Source organism: Scyliorhinus torazame, chromosome 2, assembly GCF_047496885.1.
Source record: "Scyliorhinus torazame isolate Kashiwa2021f chromosome 2, sScyTor2.1, whole genome shotgun sequence".
Classification (NCBI taxonomy): Eukaryota; Metazoa; Chordata; class Chondrichthyes; order Carcharhiniformes; family Scyliorhinidae; genus Scyliorhinus; species Scyliorhinus torazame.
This window is the reverse complement of record NC_092708.1, coordinates 132,219,958-132,242,807: the sequence shown is the minus strand read 5'-3', so window position 1 is coordinate 132,242,807 and position 22,850 is coordinate 132,219,958. Positions and strand designations below refer to the sequence as shown.

The 22,850-nt window shown below is 42.0% G+C and overlaps 1 protein-coding gene across 1 annotated transcript in view; it reads left to right on the top strand.

Annotated features, from left to right (window-relative positions):
* The window catches only part of ttn.2 (titin, tandem duplicate 2), a 415,239-nt gene that overhangs the window by 331,636 nt on the left and 60,753 nt on the right, over positions 1–22,850 (top strand). Inside the window, exons 225-243 of the mRNA XM_072477296.1 lie at positions 82–402; positions 520–804; positions 6,819–7,118; positions 7,266–7,568; positions 8,788–9,063; positions 10,777–11,076; positions 11,172–11,474; positions 11,596–11,895; positions 12,010–12,297; positions 12,533–12,829; positions 12,923–13,225; positions 13,339–13,644; positions 15,486–15,773; positions 15,889–16,179; positions 16,283–16,570; positions 21,339–21,926; positions 22,019–22,123; positions 22,210–22,407; positions 22,500–22,796. Of these exons, the coding sequence (XP_072333397.1) occupies positions 82–402; positions 520–804; positions 6,819–7,118; positions 7,266–7,568; positions 8,788–9,063; positions 10,777–11,076; positions 11,172–11,474; positions 11,596–11,895; positions 12,010–12,297; positions 12,533–12,829; positions 12,923–13,225; positions 13,339–13,644; positions 15,486–15,773; positions 15,889–16,179; positions 16,283–16,570; positions 21,339–21,926; positions 22,019–22,123; positions 22,210–22,407; positions 22,500–22,796 (5,637 nt within the window). The remainder of the gene's footprint in view (positions 1–81; positions 403–519; positions 805–6,818; positions 7,119–7,265; positions 7,569–8,787; positions 9,064–10,776; positions 11,077–11,171; positions 11,475–11,595; positions 11,896–12,009; positions 12,298–12,532; positions 12,830–12,922; positions 13,226–13,338; positions 13,645–15,485; positions 15,774–15,888; positions 16,180–16,282; positions 16,571–21,338; positions 21,927–22,018; positions 22,124–22,209; positions 22,408–22,499; positions 22,797–22,850) is intronic.

Genomic DNA, 22,850 nt, shown 5'->3' with positions numbered 1-22,850 from the left:
AAATTTTCTTATTGCAAATATTTTAACTTCTTGTCACTCTTTACATTTCTCCTGACTCATATCCTACTTTTCTGTGCACAGAACCTCCTGGTCCTCCAAGTGGTCTAAAGGTGATTGATAGTACAAAGACCTCCATTTCCCTTGGCTGGACAAAGCCAGTGTACGACGGTGGTTCTCCCATCATTGGTTATGTTGTTGAAATGAGACCAAAAGGTGTCAGCAAATTACCTGAAGAAGGATGGAAGAAATGTAATGTTCCAGCTCAGCTTGTTCTTACTCAATTTACCATGAGCAACCTTAATGAGAAAGAAGAATATGAATTTAGAGTTTCTGCACAGAACCAGGTTGGAATTGGTCGCCCTGCTGAACTGAAGGAAGCAGTATCACCAAAGGAAGTGTTGGGTAGGCACTGCATTTTGTCCTTTTCTTCTTTTTGTGATGTAAATAAAACATTTTTTTAATGTAATATTTCTTTATGGCAAAATAATTTCTCACACACTACTGATATGTTTTTTACAGAACCACCAGAGATTGATTTAGATGCAAGCCTGAGAAAGGTTGTCACCGTCAGAGCAGGATGTCCTATCAGATTGTTTGCCACTATCAGAGGCCGACCTGCACCTAAAGTAACGTGGAGAAGAATGGGAATAGACAACGTTGTCAGAAGGGGACAAGTGGACTTACTTGACACCATGGCTTTCCTAGTCATTCCTGATAGTACTCGTGATGATTCTGGCAAATATTCATTGACACTTGTAAATGCAGCAGGCGAAAAGGCAGTGTTCGTGAATGTTAAAGTTCTAGGTGAGTAGTATACATTATTTTTTAAATTTTAGATGTTTTCTGATCTAACATGATCTTAGGGAAGGAATTTCTGAAGTATGTTCAGGAGAACCCCGTTAATCAGTATGTTTTCTACCCAAGGAGGAAGGAAGCATTGCTGGATTTAGTCCTGGGAAAAGTAATGGGTCAAGTAGAAAACATCACAATGGCGGGAAGCATCTCAGGAATAGTGACCTTTGCAACATAAGGTTTGGATAGTTGTGGAGAAGGACAAGTAGCAATGTTGAATAAAACCTGTGAATTGAGGAAGGAATTGACTCAGCTAAATTGCAATCAAAACTGGCATGCCAAAATGCAATGGTGCAATGGGTGACCTTAAAAGGTGTTTTTGAAAACTCACCACTATTCTTAGAAGTCCCCCTATACCAAAAAGGGCTGACATTCTAAATGGTGATCAGGGATTCTCACTCCCAGGTTTCAGCGGGTGGGTTATTCAGGTCAAACTATGTTTTCAAGTTATCCCCCGGTATAACCCATACCTTCACCGAAGATTTCATCTACTTACCACTTAGTAGCATCGATTCTGGGTCCCGCATTGCTAAGTAAGTAAAGTAGACTTTGGAATAACCACTATTTCAGGTTAAATTAAGTTATTTTATTGTTATATTTTTTCTTTTAAAAGCTGCAATTACAGTCTTTACAGAAAGGTAAAATGATCTTGCTTCTGGATCCTTCTGGTTGGTTGAAGGGACCTTCAGGCCCACCTTGACAATCAATCTTCTTTTTAAAATCTGGTCTTCTTTAGATGTATTCGCTGATGAGCTCGGTTGCTGTGTCCTATCTTTCCCATGTACCGAGCTGTGAGAGCTGACTCTCTCTGAGCTGACTCTGCCTCCTCTTTAAATTCTAGTCTTCCTTAGATGTATTAGCTGCTTTAGCTTGGCTGCTTTGCCCTGTCTCTTTCCCATGGCTGAGCTGACTGTAATCTGACTCTGAACTGCTGCTCCCCTCTCTCTCTCCCCCGCTGGTTCTGGTTCCCTTTCTTCGTGTTTATATATTTTTCTAACAGTTATCTAGTTTTTATGACTTTATTGTAAAGTAACTCCTGATTTTCTTTGATTATAAAAAGTATCTTTGATCTAAACATTCTAATCCAACTAAATACTCATTTTGACATACCCTCACCTCTCATAGATCTGGGGCGTCATTCTCCGCCGGCGGGAGTCTCTGTTTTGCCGGCACTGGGGGGTTTCCCGATGGCGTGGGGCTGCCCCACAATGGGAAACCCCATTGACCGGCCGGTGTTACGGAGACTCCCGCCGGCCGGTCGGGGCAGAAATGTGGCGGGGCGGGAGGAGAATTTCGCCCCTGATTACATTGTGTCCTTTGTGATGTTCAAAAGGCTTTGACTTCAAGAGGTGTTACTTTTTATTCCTATAATTTCTATAGTTGTGTCCTCAGCTCATAATTTTGACTTTGGTTTTGGCTTTGAATTATGTTTCTCGTAGACTGATAGTCTCCAGTTTTCTTTAATTTACCTGTTATTAGCAAATTTTCACACCTAGAATTCTCACCAAATTCAACTGAACCTCATCCATGCTTTTCCAGATGTTTACTAAGATAGTTACTTTCAATGAAGGTGTGAGCCATTGTTTTTGGCTTCATTCAAAATCCCGTTAGTCTTGTTTGCTAAGCCTGCTTGACCAAGGCTATCTGAATTTTACAATCCTTCCCTGGCAGCTGCTGTTAACCCTTTGTGGGATCTTGCCCTGTATTCTTTCATGTTTCTCTCAGACCAGATATTGCCAGACTTCCATGTTTCAAATGACACATCTTTTCATATTTTCAATAACAAAGGAGACATGGTTCAGATACAGTCCATACATATTCCCACAGGAGCAGATAGAGGGCAACCAAAGACAAATCTGTTCGGATGGCAAAGGCATCAGAAAGTAGAATGAAGCAGTTAAGGGACTTCTGGCAGATGTCAATTTTATAATAAAAGAGAGAATATAAAAAATACAGAGAAGTCAGAAAAGAAAATAAGAAGGATGAAGCAACATTATGAGAACGGATTAGCAGCTAACCTAAATGGGAATGCAAACATCGTCAAAGGCATATCAACAATGGAGATTTCATCAGAGGAATGGCGGGGCCCAATTAGGGAACAAAATGAGAAGGTATTGGTGGAGGAAGAAGGCCTGGCTGAGGTACTAACTAAGTACTTTGCAACAGTGCTTACCAAAGAAGAGAACCTTGCCAAAGTTATAAATGAGGAGAATGTTGCGATACTGGAGAAATCAAAATAGCTAAAGAGGAGGCACTAGAAAGGCTGACAGTACGTAAAGTGAATAGGTTACATAATCTTTATTAGTGTCACAAGTAGGCTTACATTAACACTGCAAAGGAGTTACTGTGACAATCCCCTAGTCGCCACACTACGGCATCTGTTCGGGTACACAGAGGGAGAATTCAGAATGTCAAATTTACCTAACAAACACGTCTTTCAGGACCTATGGGAGGAAACCGGAGCACCTGGAGGAAACCTATGCAGACATGGGGAGAATGTGCAGACTCCACACGGACAGTGACCCAAGCAGGGAATCGAACCCGGGTCTCTGCCGCTGTGCAACAACAGTGCTTACCACTGTGCTACTGCAGCCCATGGTTTAGATGGGAACACTGAGTGAAGTAATGGTAGAAAATGTGAAGGGGCTGGCCAGAATCTGTCAATCCTCCTTTGATACAGGAGTAATGTCAAGGGAAATGAGACTTGCTTTAAAAAGTGCAGAATAAATCTGGCAATTACAGACCAGATGGTTTACTGTCTGTGGTAGGGGATCTTATAGGACAATAATTGGGGAGAAAAGTAGCAGCCATGTGGATAAACATGAACTAATAAAGAAGAGCTGGCACAAATTTATTAAGAACTAACTTAATTAAGATTTTAATATTCCAGAAATGGTGAATGTGAGCAGTACAGTTAATGTTGTTTACAATGACTTTCAAAAGTTCCTTGGTAAAAGTATCACTTAATAGGCTTATTAGCAAAACTGAAGCCCATAGCATGAAGCAGCAAAGATATAAAATTAGCTCAGGAATAGAAAACAGAGTTGTAATGAAGTGCAGCCTTTTGAACTGAAAGGAGGTACATTCCCTCGGTTCAATAATAGGATCACTCCTGTTTTTCATATGCAATAGTGACTTGGGCTTAGTGGTGCTGGGTATAATTTGAAAGTTGCAAATGATGCAATACCTGGAAGTGTTGTAAAAGTAAAGACTAATAGACTTCAGCAAGACGTATAGGTTAGAAGGACATATGGCAGATGAAATTCAGTGGATAAAGATGTATGGTAATGTGTTTTGTAAGAAGAATGAGGAGAGGAAATGTAAAAGAAAAGCGGAACAATTTTAAAGGGGTGTTTAGGTGCAAATATTAGAAAGTGGTAGGTATGCAGGCTAGTTGGATTGGCCCTGTTAAATTGCCCCTTAATGTCTAAAGACGGGCGGCATGGTAGCACAGTGGTTAGCACTGTTGCTTCACAGTGCCAGGGTCCCAGGTTCGATTCCCGGCTTGGTCATTGTCTGTGCGGAGTCTGCACGTTCTCCCCATGTCTGCATGGGTTTCCTCCGGGTGCTCCGGTTTCCTCCCAGAAGTCCCAAAAGACGCACTTGTTAGGTACTTTGGACATTCTGCATTCTCCCTCCGTGTACCCGAAAAGGCGCAGGAATGTGGCGACTAGGGGCTTTTCACAGTAACTTCATTGCAGTGTTAATGTAAGCTTACTTGTGACAATAAAAAATTTTTTTTTTTGAAAAGATGTGTAGGTTAGGTTAAGTGGTTATTGGGATAGGGTGGGGGAGTGGGCTTGGGTGGAGTGTTCTTTCGATGTGCCAAATGTCCTCCTTCTGCACTGTAGGGAGTCTATGATTCTGTGACAGGACAGATTAGCAAAGCAGTTAATAAAGTTTGTGGCATCCAGGACTTTATCAATAGGGGGACTGCTTAAAAAAGCTAGTAAAGTATGATAAAGCTATGTAAAATACTAGTACAGCGTCAGCTTGATTACCATGTCCAACTTTGGGCTCCATATTTTACGTATGACATCAGGGCTTTGAAGTAGGTATAAAAGAGAGTTACTTGAATAGTTTCAAGGCTGAAGGATTATAAGAACTAGAGAACCTGAAGATTTTTCTCCCGAGAACAGAGAAGGCTGAGGAACCTTGCTTAAGGTGTTTAAAATCAGGAAGGGTTTAGACAGAACAAATAGAGAGAAACTGTTTCCAACAGATGAATATCTGGCAACCAAAGGGCACAGGTTGCATGTGATTGTCAAAAGACCAAGAAACAACAATGAATGGGTTGGATCCTCCCAAAATGGGGCTATGTCCCCACGCTGGCGTAAAAATGCTGGCGCTTCACTCTCCAGTTTCCCGCAAAAAATAAAGGTCGATTCACTAACCTGCAGGGGGCTAGCAGAGACCCGGGAAGCTTCACGCAGCTTTGGCTGCGGATACGGGCCGCCGCACTTCCGGTTCCGAGTCCGTGTATGCGCACGGCAGCGGCCGCGCCGAGTGAAATGGCAGACTCGGACCGCGGACCCCCCCGATCGGCCGCGCGTCACTGCATCGGACCGGCCCGATCGCTGCCCCGGCCCCCCATAAGGCCGCCGGGCACTCAGCCCATCAGGGCAGAGCATCATGGGAGGGCCATCAGGTGACGTCCTGATTCCATCCCAACGGCGTGCGGCATGCTCCTCGATGACGCTGTTTTGGAGGGGGTGGGGCAGGCAAAAACAGGCACTGCCCTGATTCCATCGTCAGAAGGGATTCTCTGCCCGATCGCCGATTACGAAATCGGAGAATCCCGTCCTTCGTTCTCCAGCCGGAGCAGAATTGCACTAGTTTTCCGATCCCCTTGTGGTCATAAAGAAGGATGCAATTCCGTATTCCTTGCTATGCAAATATATGCATGGTGTGGAGTATGAAGGATTTCCAGTAAAATCCCAATATCAGGCACCCAACCCTGCAGCACAATTTGGTCCCCACCACACCCACACGGCAGCCCCCCCAGGGACCCTTGTAATGGGGGGCCATTCCCACAGATTCACTGTCTGCAATCCATTCATGACATTCATGCAGTGGTTTGTGATTGACAGCTCATAAAAACCATCTGCCCCTTTGATCCATTCATAATCCCTTCACCCTTCAGTGGCCTAAGTGGTGAAACCCCAATGTTTGGAAACATTCCCCACATCAAAGAGAGTCGAGTGCAGTGAAATCACACGCTTGAGTAATTGGAATGCACTTGGTGTAACGTACATCCTGGTCGCCACAAATAGGGACCAGACAGAATAGCACTCCTGAGGGTCTCCCAGGGGATCGGAGGTCCCCAGGTGTTTGCCCTCTGGGCAGGTGGTCCTGCCAGCAGGCATGGACACTGCCAGGGTGCCAGACTGGCACTGCCAAGGTGGCAAGCTGGCATTCTTTCCACACCATGGATCAGGCCGGGGATACCCTTCGCAGGTGTAGGGGGGCCTGAGGACCCCCTTATAGGTGGGATGGGGCTTCGGGGGTTCGGGGAACGTGTTGGGGGAGTTGAGAGATCGAGTGTCATTTAAAAATGGCATCCCGATCTCCACCTGCACTGAGTTCCAGCGAAGATCCTCAGTGCAGAAAATGGGACTAAGTGTGGCCTCGTCGAGGGGTGTTCCCTGCTGAGGCCCCGTATCTATCCAAATGGGAGTTCAATAGCGTGCTGTTTATCGGCACTCTTGAGAGCCAGGAAGCACCCGGTTAAATACGCTCGCTTATGGCACTCTGTTCCCATTCGGGGAGATCGCACCCCAGAATATTCATCATCCTATTGAATAGCAGAGCAGGTTCAAGGGGCTGACTGGCTTACTCCTGCTCTAAATTCGTATATTTGTTCTTCAAAAGAACTAGCACAGACTCGGATGATTTGGAAGGCCTGCTTCTGTATTATATTCTAAAATAAAGCCTTGATTTTTATCAAAATTGTTTTTCGCTTTCAGACACACCTGGACCAGTCTCAAACTTTGAAGCTTCTGATGTTGCAAAAACATCATGTCATTTGTCCTGGTCACCACCTGAAAATGATGGAGGTAGCCAAGTGACCCACTATATCGTGGAGAAGCGGGAAGCAGATAGAAAGACCTGGGGTGCAGTGGTACAAGATTTGAAGAAAACTAGTTTCAACGTGGCCGGCCTGATACCTGGAAGTGAATACTATTTCAGAGTAACTGCTGTCAATCAATATGGACCCGGGGTTCCAAAAGATACTGCCAAACCTATTTTGGCAAGAGATCCAATCAGTGAGTAATTTATTTTTTGCCGTTTTCCTATTGAACGAAGAAGAAAAGAGCTGGGTTGGCCAAATTGCCTTTGGTTATCACTGACCTTTTCTGGATATTATTTGATATCAAATGTCTCAAAGTAACAGTTTTCAATTTGATTTTTAGGTGAACCAGATCCACCCAAGAAACTGGATGTCACTGATATGACGAAGAACAGTGCTTCACTGGCATGGTTGCCACCAATTAGGGATGGAGGAGCTAAAATTGATGGTTATATTATTGAGTATCAAGAAGAAGGCCAAACTGAGATACAGTGGACACAATACTCTGTAATCAAGCAACTGTCCATTCTTGTAACAGGCCTTAAGGAAGGGACTAAATACAAATTCAGAGTTGCTGCTAGAAATATTGTAGGGGTCAGCTTGCCCAGAGAAACTGAAGGACTTTTTGAAATTAAAGAACAACTGAGTAAGTAAACGAGGAAATATTTCAATACATAAAGTGCCAAAATGAAATGGTGATGAAGACTTTGAAATTAGGCTCCAGCCTATTGAGGCAGTCAGGAAGCAGGAATAACTTTCAAGTTTGCGTCTCATTAATATTATGTCTCCAAGCTGCTGCTCATTGCCTCCCTGTCATGAAAAGTCCATTGTGGCACTCCGATCCCGGGTACGTACAACTAGTCACTAGGGGTGGTGGAGGGTGTAGATTCTGGGGGAGTGTAAGAACTGGCTGGTAGCAGTCCAAAAGAACCCCTGTCCTTTCTGGCCCACCTGTTTTGGTATGAACTCCAATAGTCCGTTTAAAGTTTGCGGATTAGGCTCCTCAGGACCTGGAGAAATGGGACTAACAGATGCTGTCGATTCTTCATCCTTTCCTCTTTGAAAGATGTAATCGAGATCTTAGCTGAGCTTCCATTTAGTGCACTCTGGCAGGCAGAGGCACACACGCGGTGTCCCCCACCAAACTTTCATTTATCAGTCACCGTTTTTCAGGCATGAAGTAGGCGATCTGCAGGTTCATTCCTTGTGACTTCTTCAAGATAGCTTCAAATTTAAAAAAATAAAAGATTATATTTATCTAGTGCTTATCATCTCTTAGAGGTATTTTAAGTGTTTCACACGCAATGAATTACCTTGATATATGGCAACCACAATTTTTCAGGCAAGCATGGTAGCCATTTTACACACAAACAACATCCTGTAAATAGCAATGATATGAATCATAACATGGTATTTTGAATGAACACCTTAACAGGGCTTTAGTTTAACATCTTAAAGTATCTAATTAGCATATCTAACAATTCAGTATTGACTTAATATTCCACTGAACTGGCATACTAGCTATTATGTTCAAGTCCTGGAGAGGACTTTGATCCTACAATCTTTTGACAGAGAAACAAAGGAATGGAAGTGAACTGATGTTGTATTGGTAGAAAGTAGAAATAATTTATTGTCGTTAGTTGTTAGGTAATTTAAGATGCAGATATAATAGGACTGATTTCCTGAGTACATGTTGCTGGTGGGGAATTTAACAAGTTGCCTATAGTCATAGGAGATTGAAAAGCTTCCTACTAACACTGTATTCTTGGAAAATTGACATAACTATGTTTTAAGGATACATGTAAGTTTTTAACAAAGATTTAATTCCTGCATTAACTTTGAATTAATGCTATTCTTTTTTATAGTGGCACCAAAGATTATCATGCCTGAATTCATAACGATCAAAGCTGGCCAGAAGCTCAGAATTGAGGCTCATGTAGCTGGCAAGCCTGCACCAACTTGCAAATGGATGAAAGGCGATGTGGATGTACTTCCATCTAGTCGTCTAGTTGTGCATAAGACAAAGGACACTTCAGTACTCATTATTAAAGATGTTACCAGAAAAGATAGTGGCTACTACAATCTTTCTGCAGAAAATAGCTCTGGCATTGCCTCCCAGAAAATTCGTGTGGTGATAATGGGTATGTATATTTGCCACTTTATGTAATCAAAGAATCATAGAAAGTTTACTGCACAGAAGGAGGCTCCTTGGCCCATTGTGCCTGTGCCTGTTCAAAAATTAGCTTTTTAGCATTTGGTACGTAGCCCTGCAGGTTACGGCACTTGAGATGCCTATCCAGACTCCTTTTAAATAAGTTGAGGGTTTCTGCCTCAAACACATTTCAGGCAGTGAGTGCCCGGCCCCGATAACCTCTGTGTGAAAATATATTCCTCATTGGTCGTCATCTTTCTAACAATCACTTTAGATCTATACCCCCCAGTTACTGACCTCTCTGCTAATGTAAAAAGTCCCTTCCCATCAACCCAATCCAGGCCCCTCACAATTTTGTACTTCAATCAAATCTCCCTAAGCCTCTATTCCAAGGAGAAGAATCCCAGCCTATCCAACCTTTCCTCATAGCTGCAATTTTCCAGTCCTGGCAACAGTCTACTAAATTTCCTCTGCATCCTCTCTGATGCAACTGCAATCTTTCTGTAATAGGTGACCTGAACTGCACAGTACTCATATTGTGGTCTAACTAATGTTTTATATAGTTCCAGTATAACCTCCCTGCTTTTATATTCTATGCCTCAGCTAATAAAGGAAAGGATTCCATATGCCTTCATGCCTTCTTAGCCATCTTACCAACCTTCCCTTCTATCTTCGAGGATCTGTCGACATTCACTCCAAGGTCCTTCATTTCCTCTGCACTTCTCAGTGTCCTCCTATTACTGTGCATTTATCTTGCTTGACCTCCCCAAATGCATCAACTCACACTTGATTGGGTTGAATTCCATTTGCTGGTTTTCTGCCCACCTGACAATCTTCTTGCAGTCTACAGCTATTCTCCTCGCTACCTATTACACGGCCATTTTTTGTGTTGTCTGCGAACCTTTTTATCATTCCTCATACATTTATATCAAATAATTTATACCACAAAAAGCAAGGGACCTAGCACTGAATCCTGGGGGAATTCTGCTGGAATCAGCCTTCCAGCTGCAAAAACATCTATCAACTGTTACCCTTTGTTTCCTGTCCCTGACCCAATTTTGAATCCAATTTGCTACATTCCCCTGGTTCCCATGGGCTTTTTTTTTAAACCAGTCCTCCATTTAGGACCTTATCAAAAGTCTTTCAAAAATTCATCTACACCTCATCAATTGTACTTCCATCATCAATCCTCCTCGTTATCTCCTCAAAACATTAAATCAAATTAGTCAGACATGACCTTCCCTTAACTTGATTAATCCATGCCTTTCAAAGTGACAGTTTATCCTGTCCTTCAGAATTGATTCCAATAATTTGCCTACTACTGAGGTCAAAATTACTAGTCTGTGATTATTTTATCTATCCTTCACTCCCCTTTTAAACAAAGGAATAACAGCAGACTCCTAATCCTCCAGCACCTCTTCTGTATCCAGTGAGGATTGGAAAATAATGGTCAGAACTTCCACAATTTCCTTCCAGGCTTCTTTTAACAGCCTGGGGTATATTTCATCTGGCCTTGGTAATTTATCCCCTTTCAAGGATGGTAATCCCCTTAATATTTCCTCTGTCCTCATCTATCATATCCAAAGGCTATGTAAAGTTGCGCACTTGAAAGAACTAGAGCTGTGTAAATAGTTTTCCATTAATATGCTTTGCAAAGCAGCATTATTTAATTATCTGCTTCTGGATGGTTAATGTTTTTCAGATATTCCTGGACCACCACAGCCACCGTTTGATATTTCAGAACTTGATGCTGATGCTTGCAGCCTTAATTGGCATATTCCATTTGAAGATGGTGGCAGCAACATAACAAACTATGTAGTAGAGAAATGTGATTTAAGCCGTGGTGACTGGGTTACTGCTGTGTCATCAGTAACAAAAACAAACTGTAGAATTGGAAAGCTTATCCCTGGACAGGAGTACATGTTCCGTGTTCGTGCAGAAAATAGATTTGGCGTTTCCGAACCTCTCACTTCTGATAAAATGATTGCTAAATATCAATTTGGTAAGCTTTGGTAAAGTAATTGGAATGTATATTTTTTTAAGACATAAAAGCTGGCTTCAGAGCTGACAAAAGTTATTTTTAATTTTTATCTACAGATATTCCCAGCGAACCAAGGAATGCACATGTCACAAAGGTGAACAAAGAATGCATATTCTTGGCATGGGATAGACCAGAAAGTGATGGTGGTAGTCCCATCACTGGATATGCTATTGAACGCAAAGAGCGAAATAGCCTTCTTTGGGTAAAGGCAAATGACACATCTGTCCGTACCACTGAGTACCCATGTTCAGGACTAATTGAAGGGCTAGAGTATACTTTCAGAGTCAGTGCTCTGAACCGTGCAGGATCTAGCAAGCCCAGTAAACCAACTGAGTTTGTAACAGCTAGGACTGCTGTTGGTAAGTGTTCCCCATAAAATTTAAAACCGTTAATAAAGTTACTTGTATTATCATCTTAAATTCTTTGAATTTTATACCATGAAGCTTTTGTGTGCAAACTTGTTCCCATATTTTACAACAGATCCACCAGGCAAACCTGAAGCCATTGATGTCACGAATAGTACTGTTTCTCTCATCTGGGCAAGACCCAAACATGATGGTGGAAGCAAAATAATTGGCTATTATGTTGAAGCCTGTAAATTACCTGGTGATAAGTGGATACGATGCAACACCAACTGCCAAAATGTACCTAATGAAGAATTCACTGTTACCAATCTTGAAGAACATATCCAGTATCAATTCAGGATCATTGCAAAGACGGTAGTTAACATCAGCTGGCCGTCTGAACCTTCAGATCCAGTGACCGTCGTGGCAGAACAAGGTATGAATTAATGTCTCTTTGTTAAATTATTTTCTACCTGATTTCTATTTTGCAAACCTTGCAATGCCATAAATTTAGTATGTTAATTGAATAAAATGTTTGTTCAAATTACAGTTGCACCAAGAATTGATTTGGGTGTGTCCATGAAGTCTCTGATCACTGTAAAGGCTGGATTTAATGTTTGCTTAGACGCTCATGTCTTTGGGAAACCCTTTCCAAAGATCACATGGAAGAAAGATGGCAACATAGTAATGCCTGGTGAAGGCATTAAAATAGCCAGAGCAAGAAATCTATGCACACTCGAATTGTATAGTGTTCAAAGGAAAGAAACTGGAGAGTACACTATTGTTGCAGAGAACCCAAGTGGATCCAAATCAGCTAATGTAAAACTGAAAGTATTAGGTAAAAATATTTTTTGTTTCATAGGATAATCGTGAATCTAGTGTTCATTGTACAATAGCTTAATAAAATGTATATGTGAATATGCAACTATATATTTAACAGCTTCCAAACACTTACATTTATTTTGTGCAAACCTAATGAAAAAATGGAAAACAAAGCAAATGACTAGTTTTATTTTTAATTCAATAATCCTTCTGAAATATTAATGCATTCTTATGTTTTGTTTTTTTATTAGACAAACCTGGTCCACCAGCTTCGATCAAAGTTAGCAATATTTATTCAGATCGTGTTACTCTGAAGTGGGAACCTCCTCTTGAAGATGGCGGTGCTGAGATAACTAACTATATTGTTGATAAGCGTGAGACAAGCCGTCCTAATTGGGCTCAAGTTTCTGCTAATGTACAGATTAACCAGTGTGGTATAGAAAAATTGATAGAAGGACATGAATACCAGTTCCGTGTTAGTGCAGAAAACAAATATGGTGTTGGTGACCCAATCATTACTCAGCCAGTTATTGCGAAGAATCCTTATAGTAAGTAAAACACATTTTATTTTTGTAGCTACTTTTGATTTTAATTGATAAACAGACAAGAGCTATTTAACACATGCATTGTATTATTTACAGACGTACCTGGGCCATGCGATGCTCCAATAATTAGCAACATCACAAAAGATCATATGACTGTTAGCTGGAAAGCCCCAAAAGATGATGGCGGATCTCCGGTGACTGGATATTTATTGGAAAAACGTGAGGCAATGGCTATTACTTGGTCAAAAGTCAACAGAAAACCAGTTTTGGAAAGAACAATTAAAGCTATGGGGCTTCAGGAAGGCACTGAGTATGAATATCGAGTTATTGCCTTGAATAAAGCTGGCCCGGGCAAACCCAGTGAATCTTCAAAAGCAGTAGTTGCCCTTGATCCTCAATGTAAGCAGACATGGGGAATTTTACGTATAAAATAAGTATATTTTTCTGAGCACCATATTTTCCTCTCTTGTTTGGTAAACTTTTTTCATACAAATTATTTTATTTCCATTCAGATCCTCCAGGACCTCCTGCTTTCCCAAAAGTTGTTGATACAACTCGCAGTACGATCAGTCTGTCTTGGAGTAAGCCAGCATATGATGGTGGAAGTCCAATTTTGGGATATCTGGTTGAAGTTAAGCGTGCAGATGGTGAAAACTGGACAAAATGCAACGTACCAAAGAATCTTCGTGAGAGACACTATACAGTTACAGGACTGTCTGAAGGCACTGAATATCAGTTCCGTGTAAGCGCAGTGAACAAAATAGGCTACAGTGATCCAAGTGAAGTGCCAGAAAAACACACCGCCAAGGATATTTTGAGTAAGTTTTTATTACTCGTGAAGCAAATTAAATGTTGTCATTAAATCATTCTAGTTATCCTCAGCAAGACAGGCAACATGTGGCGAGTTAAAGAGTTCTTTCTGATGAAAAGTCGTCGACTTTCTATGTTAACTGTTTCTCCCTTCACAAATGCTGCCCAACCTTTCCAGTATTTCCAGCATTTTTTGTGTTATTTCCAATTTTCAGCATCTGTAATATTTTGTCTTTGTAATATTTTTCTGAAGTTACTCTCCATTATTTAAGTGGAAGATTTATTGCATTCTAAAGGGAATTTCAGATAATCGCTTTATATGTTTGTATATAGTCGCCCCCCCCCCCCACCACGCCCCTGCATGGCCAGATCCCTGGTGACAAAGCTGGCGTGCCATGCAAAAGCTCGCAGACTGTAGCAGGACCAGAAGATCCCGCTGGCAGCCAATGACCCGCCGCATCCACCGTGGGTAAACCCACCACAGGGAGGGGGCTGGAAAATCCTGGCCAGCTGCAACTAACACCAGACATGCACACCTTAGCATATGTTCTTCAACTGGCTCTTAGGAATATAGTTTGAGTTGGGTGGTGCCATAGTGTAAAGCAGAGTTTTTCAAACTTTTTTTTACGGGGACCCATTTTACCAACCGGCCAACCTTAGGGTCCCAACCCGGCCGACATTCGTGACCCACGCCGGCCGACCTTCGCAACCCACGCCGGCCGGTCTTCGCGGCCCACACCAGCCAACCTTTGTGACCCACCATTTTCTCTTGCCTTGTTTGCTGCTGACAAAAATGGAGGAAATGGTTTTGTATCCCTTTGACCCTCGTACACACTCCTCCAATGGAACCTGTTGGATGAAGCTGAAGCCTTCCGGTGTCAGAAAGTATGGAGTCTCCATCTGTCCAAAGTTCTGCATTTTGTTCCTATAAAATTTTATCAAATAAAACCCCCCTGAACTTGTAAAAAAAATAAAAATAAATTGAATAAAATAAATGAAAAAATAAAAATAAAATGAATAAAATAAATTAATAATCCCCGCCCGAACTTGTAAAACAAAAAGCCGCAACCATTAAAAAAAAAAAGCGACCGCACTGTGCATGCGTGCCCGATCATCGGCGCGCATGCGCATAGTTTGCGCGTGCGCGCCGATGATCTGGCACGCATGCGCAGTGCGGCCACATTTTTTTTACATGTTCGCGGCCATTTTGAAGGCCGCTTGCAGCCACCGTTATTAACAGCCGACTGCTGCGGCTATTGCGTGCAGATTTGCGCGATCGGGAGCGCCGCGACGGATGGCTCTGCAACCCTCCTGACACCCGCCCGCGACCCCCCGAGTTTGACAATGCCTGGTGTAAAGCAATGCCATTTTTCTAATGGGATAGTGTGTACATAATCAGATTGTCCTTTATCATAATGGGAATGAGGAGATGTTTAAGAGTTGTAAAGTTAGATGGGAGTTTTATGGGTAGCTTTTTTTGAGCAAATTTTAGACTATTTTTGTACAATTTGTTTTGTCTTAATCATGTATAAACATAATTTTACATGTATATGGACAGGTAGATGAAGCAAATTTTCAATGAGTAGGATTAGCATTTTTGTGACTGAACTAAATGACACTGTAGAGGTGGCCTAGGATATTACTGGTTCCTGGGACATGGTTCTTAAATCTGATTGACCAGACAAGATGAAGTGAAAATGTTCTCAGGGATGAAACTGGTTGAACTGATGACCACTCAGATTCTGTAATCTATTTGGTAGGAGCAACTGTATGACACAGGACCATGTCTTGATACATATGGAAGATTTTTAATAATGAGGATTGAATTATGTATTATTCTTCTGAACAGTTCCCCCTGAGGCAGATCTTGACGCTGACTTAAGGAAAGTGCTTGTTCTGCGTGCTGGTGTCACAATGAGAATCTATGTGCCAGTGAGAGGTCGTCCTCCGCCGAAGATCAGCTGGGCTAAAATGGATGCCAACATACAGGATAGACAAGGACTTGAAATCAGAACTACAGAATATGACACGATGCTGTACTGCGAAAATGTGAATCGATATGACGCTGGAAAATATATTTTAACTTTACAAAATAGCAGTGGAACAAAAGCATACACACTTACTGTAAAGGTTCTTGGTAAGTTACAAATTATTTCATTGTTCTAAAAAGTAAAATTTTATTAGTGTAAAGTGAATTAATTATAATTGTTTTATTCAGTGAGACAACCATTTACTTTTTTCTTTTTAATTAGACACACCCGGTCCTCCAGTTAATCTTATCATTAAAGAAACATCGAAGAATTTTGCCGTTATTTCATGGGATCCTCCTCTCGTGGATGGTGGCAGTCCAGTTAAAAATTACATAGTAGAGAAACGCGATGCTGAAAGAAAGGCATGGTCAACTGTAGCAACTGAATGTTCCAAGACAAGTTTTAGAATTATTAATTTGGAGGAGGGTAAATTTTACTACTTCAGAGTGCTAGCTGAAAATGAGTATGGCATTGGTGAACCTTGTGAGACGAAAGATGCAGTGAAAGCATCAGGTAAGGATTAAGCGGACTGATTATTTTTCATTATTTAATACAGAACAAAAAAGACTGCATTATGTAATCTCTTTCCACTTAAACAATCTATTGTATTATGTAGAAGAACCTGGGCCTGTGGAAGACTTAAAGGCTGCAGCTGTGTCCAAGAAATCTTGCACTTTGACATGGAAAAAACCAATCAATGATGGTGGAACCCGAATTACTGCATACTCCGTTGAAATTATGGTTGAGGCGGACAGATGGAAAGAGTTGATGAGAGCTAAGAGGTTGCAATTTCTAACAAATGAACTGGAAGAAGGAAAAGAATACACTTTCAGAGTAAGAGCACAGAATGATGCTGGATTCAGCGTGCCACGTGAAATTACACTTGTAGCAAAGGATCAAGTTGGTGAGTAATTGTTCCACAATATAAAGAACAAGCATCTACAGCTAATCTTGGAATAATTGGAAGTTCAAACCCAAGTGTGAATTGTTGAATATAGAATAACTATTTGGTTTTGTTAATTAACCTAACTAGACCTTGGCTAAAGGTTGTTTTTGTGACTGGAAGCCAATGTCCAGTGGTGTTCCGCAGGGATCAGTGCTGGGTCCCTTGTTGTTTGTAGTATACATGAATGATCTGATGTGAATGTATGATAAGTAAGTTCTCTGATGACACAAAAATTGGTGGTGTGGTAAATAGTGAGGAGCAAGGCCTTAGATTACAGGACGATATAGATGGGCTGGTTAGATGGGCAGAAGAGCAGCAAATGAAATTTAACCATGAAAAGTATGAGGTAATGGATTTTGGGAGTCCTAGCAAGGCAAGGTGAATATACAATAAATGGTCGAACCCTAGGAAGTACAGAGGATCAAAGGGACCCTGGTGTGCAGGTTCACAGATCTCTGAAGACAGGTCGACAAGGTGGTCAAGGGATTCTTGTCTTTATTAACCAAGGCATTGAACTAAGAGCAGGAAAGTTATGCTGGAGCTGTATTAAATGATGGTTAGGCCCCAGCTAGAGTACTGTACAGTTCTGGTCACCACACTATAAAAAGGAAGTGATTGCACTAGAGAGGGTGCAGAGGAGATTCACCACGATGTTGCCTGGGCTGGATCGTTTCAGCTAACAAGAGAAACTGGATAGACATGGGGTGTTTTCTCTGCAGCAGAGATGGCTGAGGGGGGACCTGATTGAGGTGTTTAAAATTATGAGGGACATAGACGGGGTGGATAGGAAGATATTTTTCCCCTTAGTGGAGGGGCCAATTACCAGGGGGCATAGATTTAAGGTAATGGGCAGGAGGTTTAGAGGAGATGTGAGGAGACCTTTTCACCCAGAGGGTGGTTGGAATCTGGAACTCCCTGCCTGAAAGGGTGGTAGAGGCGAGAACCCACACAACTTTTAAGAAGTATTTAGATGAGCACTTGAAATGCCATAGCACACAAAACTACGGACTAAGTGCTGGAAAATGGGATAAGAATAGTTAGGTGCTTAATGGTCAACGTGGATGTGATGGGCCGAAGGGCCTTTTTCCGTGCTGTAAACCTCTCTGACTCTTATGACCTTTTCTGACACATTACCATGTCCTCAAAAACATCGAAAGTGCTTTACAGCTAATAAATTATTTTTAAAGTGCAACACTGCTACTATGGCACACCAACACTTAATTCTATAACAACTTCAACTTTAACCTTGTAGTAATTCCGTTTGTAACAATTTAAATTGGAAGTAGGTGAGCTTTAAAAAACATACGATAATCTAATTGGCAATTAACAGCTAAACTAAAACTACACTAATCAGATAGGCTATTTTGAATTTAAAAGGTAACTTCCCCACCACTAAACTTAGTTATTAGGTCATGTGTGACTAATCTAGTTGGTATCTTTGAGGAGATCACTAACAAGGAGAATAAAGGAATGTCTATAAATACTATGGACCAAAACCTCTGAGGAACGACAATTGCCCTTGGATTGCCATCCCACTCTGATTTTTTTCATCTTTCACCGGAACTGCACATTTCTCACCTGAACTTCCAAACCAAGCCTTTTTCCGAAATGTAGAGCATTCTTGTTCTGAGAGCCCTTCTTCATAGTGCAGGATCATTGGAGGGAAGTCAAACCACTACCATTTTTCTATAGCATTAGCTGCCATATTTTGGTAAGTCTTCATTCTCTAATACATTGAAAAGCTTTGAGATATTTAAATAGCTTTTCACTATGTTAGTGAATGAGTGAGATGAATGGATGGGTGGTAGGGAGGCATGGTGCATATGGTGGGTAGAGTACTGAATGACTGTGTGGTATGGTAGAAAGGGTGCCAGCTGGGTAGGGTGGCAGGATGTTAGGCTGGGTGGGTGAGGTGGCAGGATGATGGTGTGGGAAGGTAGCAGGGTGAGTAGGGTGCTAAGTGACAATGTAGTACAATGGGTATGGTGCCAGCTGGGTAGCGTGGCAGGGTGAGTAGGGTGTAGAATGGCAGGGTGGTAGAATGCTTGATGGGTACAGTGGATAGAGTGGGTTGTAGGGTACCAGCTGGGTAGGGTGACCTGGTGGGAGGTTGTCATGGTAGTAAAGTGGCAGGGTGGTGAGGCCAGGTCAGGGGGAGTCGAATGATCGGGGATCAGTTTGAGGGTCGGCGGAAGTCAGTGGGTCAGCGGATTTGGAGGATCTGGAAAGTCAAATGGTCAAAGACAGTCAGAAGATCATAGGCAAATTGGAGAGTTGGGGTGAGTTCGATGGTTGGGGAAAGTTGGAGGGTCAGGGGCGAATTCGAGAGTGGGGTGAGTCAGATGATCAGGTGGTTCTATCAGTGGGTCAAGGGATTCCAAGGGTGGGGAATGAATTGGATGGTCACTGGTTAATCAGAAGGTCGGGAGGTGTCAGATGGTCAGCGGGGTGTCAAAGAGTCGGGGGTGATTCAGAGGGTCAGGAATTTGGGGGGGGGGTGGGGGTTGATGGATCGGGAGGAGTTGAGGCAGTTGGGGGTCAGGGAAAGTCGAGGGGTGTTGAAAGGTTGTGGGATGTGATAAGAATCTTTATTAGTGTCACAAGTAGGCTTACATTAACACTGCAATGAAGTTACTGTGAAAATCTGTGGTGTGGTAGTCAGGTGAGTCAGTGTGAGTGATTATGCATTGCTCCTCCAGAATTAAAACTATTTTCTTTCTGTGTGACATTTCCTGAGTAACTATCCAGATAGATAAGTCAGAACTGCCTGAGCTCTCCAACCTGCACTCCACAGGGTCCGGTAGGAGGGGAATTACCCATCAGAAGTCCAAACTTCCTGGGGAATTTCCACAAATTCAGTGCATTGGGACATATGATGGGACCCATTGTGCATATTGGAGGGGGGAACATGTTGGATAGACTGTCTGGAATTTCTGGGCTTATATATGCATTTCCAAGAGGTATTTATAAGGCTCCACATAAAAGATTATTAGCAAAATGAAACGTTGGGCAAGATCTTCCGGCCATTCATGCCAGCGGGATCTTCCTGTCCTGACGACAGTACACCCCTGCTGCAGGCTTCCCGGCAGTGGGATGTGGATTCAGTTGGGTATTCAGAAGATCCACTGCTGGCCAACAATGGACCACCTTCCACTGCCGAGAAACACGCCTCAGGAATGCCAGCAAATTTCACCCTTTGTCTTTAGACGATTGACAGGCAATCAAATTCAGGGCCTGGATCGAGTAAAATTATTGGGCACTGAGTTTGATTGGCTTCCCAATACATTCCCACTATTGAAGCAATTTGCCAACAATTGGTTTAGAGACAGCTGTCCACTCTAATTTCCATAGTTAAAAGCCCAATTTTAGGGGCTATTTTACAGTGCCATTGGCATTTTACTGATGGCGGTTGACTTCTGGTGCATGAGGAGACCGACAGCTAAATGGAGGCAGCATCCCAGGCAAAGCGAGCAGGAAGACGGACCCCATAGCCAAAGCAACCTTCTCAGAGTGCTCTCCCGAAAGCGCCCATCCCTTTCATAATTTAAAACGTTGGGGGCAGCCCGTTGTGCAGTGGGTTAGCCCTGCAGCCTCACAGCGCAAGGTCCCAGGTTCGATCCCGGCTCTGGGCCACTGTCTGTGTGGAGTTTGCACATTCTCCCCGTGTTTGCGTGGGTCTCGCCCCCATAACCCAAAAATGTGCAGGCTAGGTGGATTGGCCACGCTAAATTGCCCCTTAATTGGAAAAAATGAATTGGGTACTCTAAATTTTTTTTTTAAAAATAATGTAAAATATTGGCTTCAAAAAACTGCTGTGGGCCCAGGGTCCGAAGGTAGCTTCAGCTTAGGCCGCCACTCCTGGTGGTGCTGCTAAACTATCGGCCCCCTGATTGAGTCAGCAGCTCACGGGGAATGTCACCAGCCTTAATAGGTAGGTAACTCGTAAACTCCGCCAGTCACCCCTGCATGCTGCAGACGTACATTTCCACCCGACATTGGAAACTCCACACTGCTAGCAAAATTCTGGTCAAGGTATTTAAAAAGATAAATGATTTCAGTACAGTAGATTTAAAAAAGTTATTTTCTCTGGTGGAGCAATCCAGAACAAGGGGTAACAATCTTAAAATTAGAGGAAGCCATTCCTGAGTGAAATGAGCTTTTTTCACACAAAGGGTAGAGGAAGTGTCAAATTATTTTCTCCCGATAAGGCTGTGGATGCTGGGACAGCTGAAATTTTCGAAACAGATAAACAGATTGCTATTAAGTAAGGGTGTAGGGTTTTAGCTTGAAGATGGGTAGATAGAGTTGAGATACATACCAGCCAAGATCTGATTCACTGAAGCAACACTGTCAAAAGGCTGAATGATCTATTCCTGTTCTGAGTGTAGGATGTAGCTGGCATTTTCATCTTCAATTATAACATTCCAAGTCTTAATCAATAGCATTTATATTACATTAACATTGGCACAAGCCAAATGCAGAATTTGTGCAGTGGTTGTAATAGTAACCTCAATTAGACAGTGATCATTTTAATAATCTCTTTGAAATTGCTTAGCCAAGATATGTCACCTATGGTAAATTATTGTACGTCGATCCTCAAGTTAAACTGTACAGCTTCTTAAGGCTTCACTCATAACAAGACAATGCAAATTATTATTTCAGTGTCAAAATGGTTTCAAAGTATACATGTCAAACTGAATTTATTAACTTCTCTTTGCCTCAACAGTACCACCAAATCTTGACTTACGAGACATCCCTGACCTAACATACATTGCCAAGGAGGGAAGTAATTTCCGTATAAAGATCCCAATCAGTGGCAAACCTGTACCAAAAGTAACATGGAAGAAAGGTGAAGATATGCTTCAGGAAAGTGGAAGAGTATCTGTGGAATCCACAGCAATTGATACAGCACTTGCAGTGCGAGATTGTCAAAAGGGTGATGCTGGAAAATACATAATCAATTTGAAGAATGTTGCTGGCACTAAAGAAGCTACAATACACATGAAAGTAGTTGGAAAGCCTGGAATACCAACTGCACCTTTCCGTTTTGATGAAATAACAGCAGATGCAATTACGTTAATCTGGGCACCCCCGAAGGATAATGGTGGTGCAGAAATTACTAATTATATTTTAGAAAAACGAGATAACATCACCAATAAATGGGTGACAAGCGCTTCTGCTGTACAAAAAACATCATTCAGAATTACAAGGCTTCATGAAGGAAATGAGTACGTGTTTAGAGTCAGTGCTGAGAATAAATATGGAGTGGGAGAAGGCCTGAAATCTGATCCTGTGATAGCCAGGCATCCATTTGGTAAGCATCTTTGCATTTTGCAAATAAACCTCAATTGCAGTGCGTCATTCAATTTTAAACTGAATTTTATTTCTCTTTTTTCCTCCCCCAAGATGTGCCTGATGCTCCTTTGCCACCAGAAATAGTTGCAGTCAGGCATGATTCTGTCTCCCTGACTTGGAAGGATCCAAGGAAAACTGGTGGCTCCCCAATCACAGGTACAAAGTTTAATTTCTCCCTTTTGACTAGTTGTTCAACTTATATAACTGTGCAACATTTATTTGACACTACTTTTTTGTACCAGGTTATCACGTTGAATATAAAGAAAGAAACAGCCTCCTTTGGAAGAGAGCAAATAAGACCACATTGAAAATGAGGGATCTTAGAGTACCAGGCTTAACTGAAGGTCTTGAATATGAATTTAGGGTTATGGCTATTAACTTGGCTGGTGTGGGGAAACCTAGCGGACCATCACATCCTGTTACTGCACTTGATCCAATTGGTAGGTGAAATCCATTGCAGTTTCTCATTTCTTATTATTGCAGATTATAAATGACAAAAGCAGAGCCTGACATCAAATGTTTTTCTTTTCAGATCCTCCTGGAAAACCTGAAGTCATTAATGTTACCCGGACATCTGTAACCCTAATCTGGACTGAGCCAAAGTACGATGGTGGTCACAAACTAATTGGCTACATTGTTGAGAAACGTGATCTGCCTTCAAAGGCATGGATGAAAGCAAATCATATTAACATTCAAGAGTGTGCTTTTACTGTTACTGATCTTACTGAGGGCTGTAAATATGAATTCCGTATAAGGGCAAAGAATGCAGCAGGAGCAATCAGCCCACCATCTGAAACTACAGGAACCATTATCTGTCAGGATGAATATGGTATGTAATTTTCTATTTTTACCACGTGATAAAAATAAAAATTAGAAAAAAAAC